The sequence below is a fragment of the Carassius gibelio genome, chromosome B15 (genome assembly GCF_023724105.1).
Source record: "Carassius gibelio isolate Cgi1373 ecotype wild population from Czech Republic chromosome B15, carGib1.2-hapl.c, whole genome shotgun sequence".
NCBI classification, from domain to species: Eukaryota; Metazoa; Chordata; class Actinopteri; order Cypriniformes; family Cyprinidae; genus Carassius; species Carassius gibelio.
The window spans coordinates 12,600,336-12,613,857 of NC_068410.1; the positions used below are offsets into that span (position 1 = coordinate 12,600,336).

Below are 13,522 nucleotides of genomic sequence, written 5' to 3' on the forward strand. Positions count from 1 at the left end.
ACACACACATACCGCAGCCCAACATCTGTTACGTGTGATTTCTCTCAGAGAAAATGGGACACCTGTCTGCGAGACTGTCTCACTCTGACATAGGAGGAGGTTAAGGTCATGTTAGCACTTAGCCATTACTAGACCGGAGAGGGAGGAATCATTAAGGGAGAGAGAAAGAGAAGGGCAACTGAAAGAGACATAAAATGATCAGAGTTAAAAATGAAGTGGTTATGAATGCTTGGTTGTATTTCTCTGTTGTTATTGCTAACTAAATGTAAATTTTTTTTAAAAAAATCATTAAAATAAAGGAGTAAAATAAAATATTAAAATTAGATTAACAACATCAACTGAAAAAAACTTGAAACTTAGAAATGAAATCATTTCTATCACAAGTTCTATCACAAGTTGAAGTTCGTTTGTTTTGTAGATATTACTAGAACTAAATCTGAAATAATTTTTTTTATAAAAATAAAAATAATATTAAATGGAAATATTACAAAAACGAATAAAAACGACAAGAGCACATCAAATTAAAACTTCTACTAAATTTAAAACGAAAACAGAAAGTATGAAAATAAAAACGAATTTAAAATATTAATCAGTATAATACTAGCATAATAATAAACTAACATTACTGAATTGTAATTTTTCCAGAGGAAAATATAGGACATTTTTTCAGTGCTTAAAAATAAATAAATAAAAGACATAAATGAGACTTGTACGAATTATAAATTTTCATAAAAAAAAAAAAAAAAAAAAACCTTCTTTGCAAAATATGTGAAATTTCTGGGAAACACATTTGAGAGTAAAAAAAAAAAAAAAAAAAAAAAAAAATTCAAATCTGAGAAATTGGACACTTAAAGAGAATTAAAAATAAAATTATCCATTTCAACATACACTCTTCAGAACAAAGGTGCTTAAAAGGTTCTTCACGATGCCACAGAAAAAACATTTGTGTTCAACAAAGAACCATTCATAAAAGGTTCTTTAAAGTACCATCTCTTTCTTATCTTTTTATAATCTTTTATAATGTTAAATTATAAAACATTTTAAATTCTTTATGGAACCATTTAGACAAAAAGGTTATTTTATGGCATCATGAAGCACCTTTATTTTTAAGAGTGTAGGAGATTTTACAGTATGTCTTCCATACAATGAAAATGAACAGTGACCTTTGCATTGTCAAGCTCCAAAAACAAGAAACATAATAAAAACAACATAAGTAACATTAAGTTACAACAAGTAATGATCTATATTACTTGTTTGCTATTACAAGAGCTATGTTTGAGAAACAGACCAATTTTGATATTCACTAATGTCTTGACTCGAAAATCTTAAGTGGTCACCATTTACTTTCATTATATAGAAGCAAACAGCTTGATTATTCTGCTACTTTTTTTAGCAATCCACACGAGAAAGAAAACCATATCATATCATATCAAATCAGATTTTCAAAAACAAAAGAATTTAAGAAAATATTGACATCATTTTCATTTGTTGAGCTTGCTTTTCTTGCCTCTTTGTACCTTCAGGCGGTGAAATTATTTGAACTCCTATTTCTCCAGGACAGTGCCATTATTGCGATCTGATGAAATCACATCAGTAAGCTCATAGTTCAAGCAGAACAAACAAAAGTGACGTTTCAACAGAGAATAAGGAGACCCTTAGAGGCACACAAGTGCCAACATCACACCTAGGGAGAGGTGAGAACGCTGTCTGAGAAACACTTCCCTTTTTAAACCCCAACAGCTGCATTCACATCTGCAACAACACCCCACAATACACAACATAAGTGTAACAAATACAGAACCGTGTGTGGTGTGACTCAGACAAACAGCAGTGCTCCAACAAAAAGCGCCAGGTGAAGATTGGCGAACACAACCAGACCGGATAAAAAAAAGATATCGAATCCAGTCTATGCAGAACACATGCCTTCACATTCCAGCTTAACCACAGCAGCTGATGCAATGAATGAACGTAGGGGACTACAGCTGTTTAATCCCTACACACATAAATTAGGGAACAGAATAAAGGCATCAACTAATCTAAAGTGTATCCATTTACACAGGAAATAAATACAGCCTAGTATTTACACATTACACAGTCTGTGTTTTGACTATATTAATGGCAGTTGGAAAGGAGCCACATAAGTATGAGTCTACACCACAGAACCATGTGTTAGCAAAAAAACCACACGGCACACAGTGGGAGGCTGCTCTTTCCTTCACTGACTCACTCTGCAGAATGAACACAGCTCTTATCATCAATGGACGGAGAGGAGACCGCTGAAAGCCCCCGTTAAGGAGCCAATTCACAGGTGATGAGATTTGGATGGTATATGCAGCTGTTCTGGAGACATAATACGAGATATTGTGTATTAAAACAATTTGGGGATATCAGAACCATAGGAGCCAATCCTCGAATGAAACGCTCCGTGCGTAATTAATCCCTAAGTGCAGACGAATCAGTACATGGACAAACAACTGGCAAAGTGATGATTCATTTTGACTGCCTGCTCTGCAAAGTCGGAAAGCCTTTTATTTTTAAGCCAAATAATCACTTTAATTAACAAACAAAGTGAGGCACTTGCGAGCCACTAGGCTAATGTACGTGGGCCGAAGGATACGGGCATCAATGTAATTTGGTTTCTACTAAAACATTAAAAGGCACAACTGTCTTCAACATAATGTTTCTTGAGTACCAAATCCGCTTATTTCAATGATTTCTGAAGACTGACACCAAAGACTGGAGAAATCGCTGTTGAAAATTCAGCTTTCCACCACAGGAATAAATTACATTTTAAAATGAATGAAAATGAGTTTTTTATTATTATTTCACAGTATTACTGTTTTTGTTTTCCTTTTTGATCAAATACATGTGAGCATAAGAGATCATGAAACTTACCGGCACTAAACTTTTGGTGTATGTGATAACTAGAAAAATACATATTGACTAAAGAATTACCTAATTTTAATATTTCAACAAATGCCAAATATGAACCTATTACCACATTTTTCGTAACTGTGGGAACCCCAAAAAGAGCAACGAGTCAGGAAGAATCAAAAAGAAAAGTGCTGTAAACTGAGGTTTAAAAGAAAAAAACAACACAAAGTAATGTTCTGAAGAAAACAAGGCAGCACATGGCCTCACTGCCTAAATCGCAGTCTCACCAGGCCTGTGGCTTCCTCTTCAGCAGCCCCTGCCGTCTCCACTGGGTGTGTGGGCTCAGGTGATAGGTCAGCTGACGGCACACCTTCTCCATGGCACCCAAAGCATCTCCCTCCTGACAAAGACAGAGAGAGAGACCACATCAATCAAGCTGTAACACACTGCAAATTAATGGGAACTGGCAGAAGATCAGGGTCTGAGCCCTCAAGGACGTATACTAATTTCTTCAACATTTATTATGACAGAGGAGCAAAGCTATATGCAAAGACTGACCGACATGTCACAAACACAGTCTGGCTCTATCATTAGGTCATCTGAGGTTAGTGAGTGCATATGCATGTGATTTGATAAAATGCATTAGCATGTAATGGATTAGTGACAAATTGATGTATTGTACAGTATGGCCATCTCTGGAAAGCTTTATTATTTTAACAAACATTCATCACTGCCTAATGCAATCCAATTTGCAGAGAGATGCGAACACTCATACACACTGCCTCAAGTAACTGCCACACTCCTCTACACAGAATCTATTTCTGCCAATGTTTAACACATAAATGACCAAAAAAGAAATGCGCTGCATATTCCTGCAGGGCTGCTAATAATTAAATCTAAGGATGTACTGATATTACAATTGTGGATGATGACCAATTGGTGACTTATATATATTCAAACTCTCTCTCTCTCTCTCTCTCTCTCTCTATATATATATATATATATATATATATATATATATATATACACTCACCTAAAGGATTATTAGGAACAACTGTTCAATTTCTCATGAATGCCATTATCTAATCAACCAATCAAATGGCAGTTGCTACAATGCATTTAGAGGTGTGGTCCTGGGCAAGACAATCTCCTGAACTCCAAACTGAATTGTCAGAATGGGAAAGAAAAGTGATTTAAGCAATTTTGAGCATGGCATGGTTGCTGGTGCCAGACGGGCCAGTTTGAGTATTTCACAAATATGTGGCACGTATCTGCTCAGTTGCTGGGATTTTCACGCACAACCATTTCTAGGGTTTACAAAGAATGGTGTAAAAAGGGAAAAACATCCAGTATGCAGCAGTCCTGTGGGCAAAAATGCCTTGTAGATGCTAGAGATCAGAGGAGAATGGGCCGACTGATTCAAGCTGATAGAAGAGCAACTTTGACTGAAATAACCACTCCTTACAACCGAGGTATGCAGCAAATCATTTGTGAAGCCACAACACGCACAACCTTGAGGCGAATGGGCTACAACATCAGAAGACCCCACAGGGTACCACTCATCTCCACTACAAATAGGAAAAAAAAAGGCTACAATTTGCACAAGCTCACCAAAATTGGACAGTTGAAGACTGGAAAAATGTTCCCTGGTCTGATGAGTCTCGATTTCTGTTGAGACATTCAGATGATAGAGTCAGAATTTAGCATAAAAAAAGAATGAGAACATGGATCCATCATGCCTTGTTACCACTGTGGTGGTGTGGTGGTAGTGGTGTAATGGTGCGGGGAATGTTTTCTTGGCACACTTTAGGCCCCTTAGTGCCAATTGGGCATCGTTTAAATGCCGCAGCCTACCTGAGCAATGTGTCTGACCATGTGCATCACTTTATGACCCCCATGTACCCATCTTCTGATGGCTACTTCCAGCAGGATAATGCACCAAGTCACAAAGCTCGAATCATTTCAAATTGGTTTCTTGAACATGACAATGAGTTCACTGTACAAAAATGGCCCCCCACAGTCATCAGATCTCAACCCAATAGAACATATTTGGGATGTGGTGGACAGAAGCTTTGTGCCCTGGATGTGAATCCCACAAATCTCCATCAACTGCAAGATGCGATCCTATCAATGGGCCATCATTTCTAAAAAATGCTTTCAGCACCTTGCTGAATCAATGCCACGTAGAATTAAGGCAGTTCTGAAGGCGAAAGGGGGTCAAACACAGTATTAGTATGGTGTTCCTAATAAACCTTTAGGTGAGTGTATATGTGTGTGTGTGTATTTTTGTGAATTCAGGAATAATTAGAAATGTAGTATGAAATATTTATATTAATTTTGAGATTTATACAGATTATATTTAATTTAGCTGATTATTTATAAAAAACTAAAGTCTATGAATCACTGATGACTGCAGTGATAATCTAAATGTAAAAACTAATTAAATGTCTAATACCAATTGATGAATTTAATAAAAAAATACAAGTAAAAAATGTCTATAATATGGGACTAATAAATAATATATCCTGCATCCTTGATTAAATCTGAACCTACATGCTACGATCAGTGCTGTTATTGTTCACTAAAATGTTACAAATCATTTTTGTTAACAGAAATAAAAATGAAATAAAATAAAATGTAAATGCTAATAGGAAAAACAAACTTAAAATGCGGATTTGGCAACTAATAAAATTTGTTTAAACTTAAGATATTAACATGTCTAATGCAGCTGAAATTAGAGTTAAACAGAAGGATATTTATATAAACAAAAACTAATAACAATGAAAAAAGCTGATAAATCAATTCAAAATGTTAAATATTAAATTTGATTAAAAATATTGTCAGTGCCAATAGCCTAGTGGGCAGTGTGCCGACATATAATGATGTTGTTTTGTGGGTGTCCGGAGTTCGAATACTGACTCGAGGACAAAAATGTATTCAAAATATTAAAATATTTAGTATAAAATAACTGCGCATGTATCGGAGCACATTTCATTTCATTATTATTAGCTGCAAAGGTGAAATCCTGGTTATGAGCTTTTTTTCTATATTGTCTTGTCATATTAATCACAAGTGAAATGTACAGAGGTTTATTACTGGAATTACATGAATTTGCTTCAGGTAATAATGAGGTTCAGTGCACTTGGTTGAATGAGAGGGCTCTGCTCATACATGACTAGATCAGTTTCAAGTACTAACACTTGCCTCATCTGTGGCTCCAACTTAAAACCTATAAAAATGTCTCAACACGCAGAGTCGGCTATAAAATTCACACGATCAGGAGCACATTTTTTATAGGTCTTAACCTGGGCCAAATGACATTTGCTTTTATTAGGAATCCAAGCTAACAGTAACAGAGCATTTCATCAAGGACACATTGTCTGTGCTCAGGTGTCTGTATCTGCACTGGAAACATCAATATGTAAATCAATCCAGCCATCACGTCTTCCTATTGCATCAGGCATTGACCTCAGCAGGGGATGAAAGATAGAACTATCTCTGTGGATATTGAGATGTCTGGAAAACACACCCTATGTTTTAGTAAAGCCTAGTGGTTGATGCCGGTGAGATTAACTGTGCCACATGGCTGGTCAGCTCTAGTGCGCCCCCCTCCCTGCAGACAGACAGTGGGTCCCCAGGCAATGTAATCATTCACCCAGTGGGCTCTGCCAGATCTGAGAGTGTAACAGACAGCACAGCTTTCATTTCATCACATCACTGAACTCGTTTTTACTTGTCTCTCTCCACTGCAACTTACAATAACATCACTTAGAGAAAATGTCACCTTATGCTATTGTGTGAACTCTCACTCTCCCTACTTTTAATTGACATCCCATTATTCTTGCTTAGTTAAAGTTATTGCATATGCATGCTTCTAAGGCTGGTTCTCACTAATATGTTCAGCAATATGCAGGTCATGGACTGGCCATCTGTTAAGGGTGTTTCCCTGCCTGTTGCCTGAGATGCTGGTATAGGCTCCAGCCCTCTCATATGGTTGAAAAATGGATGGAGCTCCAGGTCATGTTTCACCATAAAATCTACACAGAGTAAACTAATAAATGATACATTTTTGTGTAAATATGTACATTTAGTTGAATTTTGGCAACTATTCAAAATAGGGAACACATATTACATTGTTGATGATTTCCCTCAGTAAACAAATAATTTGCTGCTTATTAATAGTTAGATTAATAGGTAGACTTAAGGGATTTAAAATATGTTCATACAGAATAAGGCATTAATATGTGGTTTATAAGTGTTAATAGCCAATATGCTAGTAATATCGATGATAATAACAAGCAACAAGTTAATAGTGAGTATTAGTCCTTAAAATAAAATGTAGCCTGAATTCTCAGCAGCCATTCCTTTAAACGTCAGTGTCACATGATACTTCAGAAATCAATTTATGCTGATTTGCTGTTCAAGAAACATTTCCTATTATTATCATTGTTGGAAACGGTTGTGCTCAGTATTTTATTTTTATTTTTATTTTATTTTTTCCAGAATACTTAACTAAAAAAAATCTCTACAATACATAATATAATACAATAATAACCTACATAAAATTCTCTTTTTTCTATTATGTTAATGAGAATAATTTGTTTTTGCATTCTGACAATGAGCACTGAGAGAGGAAGTGCACTTAATTTACATAAAAAACACAACACAAAAAATCTTAACGGTCGTAGAAACAGACTTACTTTTCTTTAAGCAAAATATCATTTCTTATTTCTTTCTCTTGATTTTGGGGTGAAATAAAACAATCTTCTTGACAGATTTCATGAGACTTACACAACCACATTTGGTTAGAGAAGATGTGATGAGCTCAGTGTAAAGAAAACAATCGGCAGCATCCTTGTTGTTTTGGTGGAGGTCAGGTGTTTGTGCAGCTCTCTATAGGAGCTGAGCAGGGTGTTAGTGGTGTGATATAGTGCCTGACTTGCTTCATTCAGCAGCAGCAGCAGTCTTGAAAGAGGGCTGACTGGTCTTTAGTGTGTGTGACTCATCTGCGAATACACCTCCCTCTGCCTCTACCCTCACCGCTCTCTTCATCCCTGCTTCTGCCTCACACAGAGACTCACACATGCTTAAGCAACTGGGATTCATCCTAATGCTCACTGCACTGGAATGGTACAGTTTCATTTTGCACATCTTTCTGCTGTGCCGTTATTTTCATTAAATATTAAAGTAACACAACATAGGAGAAATGTACAGAAATAGAACAGAAATGGGAAACAGAAGTGTGTGTGTGTTTTTTTAGGTGTGTGCATGTCACGATTCACAGAAGCACTTTACCGTCTTTGGGCAGTGAATATATTTGGCCAGGCTGATAATGAGGTCATGGGTAATGGGATCCACCAGGTTACGGAAACTGGCATAGCGGTAGAGAACATCGTCCAGAGAGGTTGACTCCATTCCCAGATCCTGGAAAAAAAGACACAATACAGGGAGGTCAAGAGAATGAGAACTACAGACTACAGACTACATCTGCTGATCTCACTTAAAGGAACAGTTACTCAGGCCATTCAAGATGTGGACGAGATTATTTGTACATCATTTGGAGAAAATTAGCATCATATAAAACTTGCTCACCAGTGGATTCTTTGTAGTCAATGGGTGCCATCAGAATGAGAATCCAAACAGCTGACAGAAACATCACAGTAATCCACACGTTTCTATCACTTAAAGTCTTGGGAAGTGAAATGCTGGATTTTTTGATAAATAATTCATCAAGACTTTTTAACGCTAAACGGTTGCTTCTGGCCAAAATAAAATTAGTCCACAATCCATAATAATCCTCCAGTGAAAAAGTATATCCCTTGTCCTCTCACATCCATTAAAGAAGTTAACTGATGGACTGGAGTCTTTGTGGAGTTCTGTGATAATTTTATCAGCTATTTGGACTCTCATTATGACGGCACCCATTCACTGAAAAAAATCCATTGATGAGCAAGTGATGTAATGCTAAATTTCTCTAAATCTGTTCTGATGAAGAAACAAACTCATCTTGCATTGCCCGTGTGTGAGTACATTTTGAGCAAATTTTAAAGCTAATGTCATCTATGAAGCTTTTTATTTGTAATAAATATTTACATTTACATAAATGTAAATGTGCATGTAACTTTTATATATGCATCCTAATGATGATTTTCAGTGTTCCTGACATCATTTAAATGAAATGTCAAAATGTGGGCCAAAAAAGTGAAAAGACTTTGTTGTAAGTGCAGAAAAATAGAAAACAAATCCTTCAACTGTGTAAAACAAGATAAACTGATGGAAACGTTAATCTACATTATCAAATCTGTAAAGGAGAGGGGCAGGCAGGGGGATCAGCAATTAAAAAAATAGCAAATGTGTGTGGAGCTGAAAGCTCTACAGCCAGAGACAAATAATTAACAGCGAACCAACTGCAAAGGGTGGGTGTGAATGAACCAAATCGTCATTAGTATGACAAAGTGAATAAGGTTAGTCTTTGTTAAGGAAAAAGGATGAATAATTTTAATGTCCCTATAAACTTACTATTGAATTTCTCTCCCTCCATCGATAAAACCTTGGACCTAAACTGTGCACGCTGTGTGTAAGCCTTCGTTTATCATTATCATCCCTCTATGGAGCAGAATCTTGATTAATCGATTTCCATTTAATCAAAGGCCCATCCATTTTCATGGTTTCCGGGCAACAAGGTGCACTTGGTAACCAGTGGACAAGAGACGCTGTCCTTTGACTCTCTTGCTCATTATGTGCTTTAACCTCCGTTGCAGGATACACTGCAAATGCATTTCACCAAAAATCTCACATTTACTTAGGGTAAAAATCTGCCTCTTATGAAAAAGAAGTGCACTTGATTGTGTACTTTTAGTGTATTTCAAAGTGTAAAGGTATATTTTTAAAGAAACTGTACTAAGAAATAATAAAATGTTAATCAAATAGAAGGCCACTTAAGTGTACTTTAGGAGGGTACAATTGCATGTTTTTTAACACTTTTAAAGTGAACTTTGTAATAATCTCTAATTGAAAGTTGTAGAGTGCATTTTAAATAATTAAATTTTTAAAGAAGTACCCTTACTTTGATGTGCTGGAAAAACAATATAGTACATGTAAAGTACTTGATTATTAATGTAAATATGATTAAGTGTGTTATTTGATATTACATGTATAGTTTATATAATTTAAATGTGCTAAATTGCTAATTTACCATATAGTAAGGTGTACTAATTTACTATCATGCAATATGGTAAACTAAAGAATGAGTCAAAAAAACATTACTTATTAATTATTTGCATTCAATATACATTTAAACTATAATACACGTTCATTTGATTGTAAATAATGTGCAATAAAGTCTCCTAAAACATTACATTGGTCTGCACTTAAGTATCTTCTTTTAAAGTATGTTATTTCCAAGTGTTCTGCTTTTGAGAACGAATTCTGCCGTTTGTTCCACAGCCACATGTTGCTTCATCGTTGCCTGACAATTCATTTAATACTATCTTAAATGAATTAGAAAAGGATGATTAGAAATCCCCATTAATTGATTTATTGATCCCTGCTGCCCATATGCAAAAAAAATCCTCCAAAGAAAAAACTATAGCAGACCTGCAAAAATGACTTTCCAGTGCATAAAATGATTTTTTTTCTCTTGAGGAAAGCTGGATCAAAAAAATAGTAGTGGGGCAAGAGTTCTGACCACATATACCCATCAAACAGAGTAACTAGCTATCTGAGACAACCATTTGATATAAAGCAGAGCATTTTTCTTACTGACAGCATCCATAATAACTGCCCAGAGTAAACAGTTGGTGTTTATGCAGTGCAGTATAACTCTTCGGCCAGCTTGAGCTGTGTCTGTTCTCACAGGTTCTCAGGACTGTAAAACAGGCATCTGTCTCAATAGCACTGAATTCTGAGAAATGCAGAATCTATAGAGCTGGGAAACTGTGACATGAGTCCTGCTGTGGCTCAGATATGTCTGTATCATCACTGAGAATAGTGATGCATTTTGGAGGAAGAGTTTATGTCTTTCAATAGCTTTCAAAATAACACCAACCCAGTATAGGACTGACATTTTGGCCCAATTGCATTGTCAAGTAGACATTACATCTCACTGACAACTTTCTACCTCTATTTGAGTTTTAAACTAAGCTATACAAGAATCATGGAGTGGTATTTGTACCTGCCGGAGAGTCTTCAGCATCTCTGTCGCCTCGTCGTGTTTCCCCTGCTTTGCCATCAGCATCATCTCTTGTATCATCCCGATGCGCCGCTGGTAGGGTGGAGGAGTCCCGCCGCTCCTCAGTTTGTCTCCTGACCTCAACATGATGGAAGTAAGGATGTCTCCTCGCTCTTTCGTCGGGGTCCGTTTCCATCCTGTGCTCTGAGGACTCGCTCCTGCCTCCTGTCCCGTGGCCTTCGTTTGCTTCGCTCCCATGTTTGGTTATAGAGTCTCAGTCTGGAAAAGGGCCTTCAGACTGGACATACTTTCAAAATGAACTCACATTTAACTATTAAAAGTCTTTTAATTTGAACGTGGATTAAAATTTTTAAGAAACAAATGAAAATAAGAAATAAGCCTTAGTGTTCCTATTAAGTTTATTGGAGAACAGTGTTTTAAAAGTCCTTCTGCTCACCTTCCACCTGCCATCTCTAATCGGAATTACATTAAGATGTGAATTTATATATTAAAATTACAAGAACTTGCATCGAATGGCATTTCAGTAAAATCTTTTTCACAAAGTGCTCATTCAAAGGGTGTGAAATATGGGGGATGTTTGGGGGGTGTACGACCCTCTAATTAAGGCATGAATCTTAGAAATGTATTTAAACATAATCATTTATGTTTCAGAAGCGTGCGAATAACGTTTCAGTTCATACAAAATTTACGGACGCGAACAGAAATCGCTTCTGCGTAAGTAACCATAGCAACAGCTGCTAATCGATGTTTGTATCGGGCGGTGCATCAATAAAACACTGTATTGTCGTTATTTATCACATTATCGTGTTTAAACACATCACAAATATCTCACAAACATAGTTTTGTTCTGTTTAAAACGTCTTTAACCGAACAAGGAGCGCAAAACGACCGTTTGAGTTCCGCGATATGATCACGCTCATAAAATTACTTAAAAAGTTGACTCCACTGCGTACATTTCTCATCCAATTTCCAAACAAAACTGAAGTTTACAAAACGTTGAAATTTTATATAATTCACAGCTGACTCGTCAGTTGTTTATTCTTTAGAATCCTCCGTTTGCACGCACAAAATTATTTTGGAATTTTACAAGGCGGCAAAACATTTAAAACACTACGTGTTTCATTCCAAACTTCTTGTATTTCAGTCCAGTTATGTCATAATTAATATTTTCTGCCGATACACCAGTAATCCTCGATTCCCTCAGGTGGGGAATAGATCTGATGAAGCCTGCGGCATGACAGTCCCGCAAACCTCCAGAAACTAACTCTCACCGTCCGGTTCAACAGAATCCTAGCACGATCTTACGGCAGGGTGGTTCGTTTCCCGTCTGTGTTTTTATCTCAGTCGTTGTTTGTACGTATAAACATCGCAGTTCCTCCGCAGTCTCTCATACACACACGATGTAGGTTTCCGTGTGAGTTTAGTCGACGGCGAGCAGTACTGCTGTGAACAAGGGCATGTAAATATTTACGTCGTCCGTCATTGTTTTCCTCGGCGCACAGGTCATTCCAGTATTTTCTTCCACGCAGACCGCAGAAATATCACTGTTGTCTGTTTAAACGTGCCATGTCGATTTAATTCCCGCTCTGATATGACCTCTCCCCAGGTGTGTCCCGTCTGAGGGTAGGGTGTGTTCAGACTGCACGGTCTCTCATCACTCAGATGCAGCGGAGAGGAGCTGGGTCTGGACACAGGCGGTGTGGGAGGGGTAGAGCGGTCTGCAACATCCTCCACTTGTGTTTCAATCTACAGTCGAGAATGCACCACTGCCTTGGTACAGTTAACCAAGTGGAGCAGATGGTCGCTAATGGGACTGCTCCAGTTCTGCACTATAGGAGGCATTTCAGTACTTTAAGAAGGACATGAAAAATTAATTCACACGTATGGGCAATCCCATATCCCCGTGTACGCGTAGTCATAGATTCTCCTCAAGTTATTTTTTATCATTTACTTGTGGGTTACGTTAATAGTTGGCCTTTCTTTGCTGACATCTGGTGTTTAACACGTGGCATGTCATCTGCTGCGATTTTTTTTGTTCTTAGACGGAAAGTCTTGTATTGAAAAAAGCATGACACTTACATTTACATTACATTTAAGCATTTAGTAGACGCTTTTATCCAAAGCGACTTACAGTGCATTCAGGCTATACATTTTTTTTTATACCAGTATGTTAAAGCACTTAAAGCAATTAGTTCACCCAAAATTAAAATCTGTTTACAGTGTACTCACTCCAAGACATTTAAGAAGTAGATGAGTTTGTTTCTTCATCAGAGCAGATTTGGTGAAATTTAGCATTGATTTAGCATCACTTGCTCATCAGTGGGTCCTGTGCAGTGAATGGGTGCCATCAGATTGAGGGTCCAAAATGTCACAATAATCCACATGGCTCCAGTTTATCAATGTCTTGTGAAGTTAAAAAGCTCTGTGTTTGTAAGAAACAAATCCATCATAAAGGTA

The 13,522-nt window shown here is 36.9% G+C and overlaps 1 protein-coding gene across 1 annotated transcript in view; it reads right to left on the reverse strand.

Moving 5' to 3' along the window:
- The window catches only part of lrrc75a (leucine rich repeat containing 75A), a 28,764-nt gene extending 15,908 nt beyond the window's left edge, over window positions 1-12,856 (reverse strand). The window contains exons 1-3 of the mRNA XM_052575392.1: window positions 11,048-12,856; window positions 8,170-8,298; window positions 3,162-3,274 (exon numbers count right to left, since the gene is read on the reverse strand). Coding sequence (XP_052431352.1) covers window positions 3,162-3,274; window positions 8,170-8,298; window positions 11,048-11,302 — 497 coding nt within the window. The 5' untranslated portion in view covers window positions 11,303-12,856. The remainder of the gene's footprint in view (window positions 1-3,161; window positions 3,275-8,169; window positions 8,299-11,047) is intronic.
- Window positions 12,857-13,522: the final 666 nt, after the last annotated feature.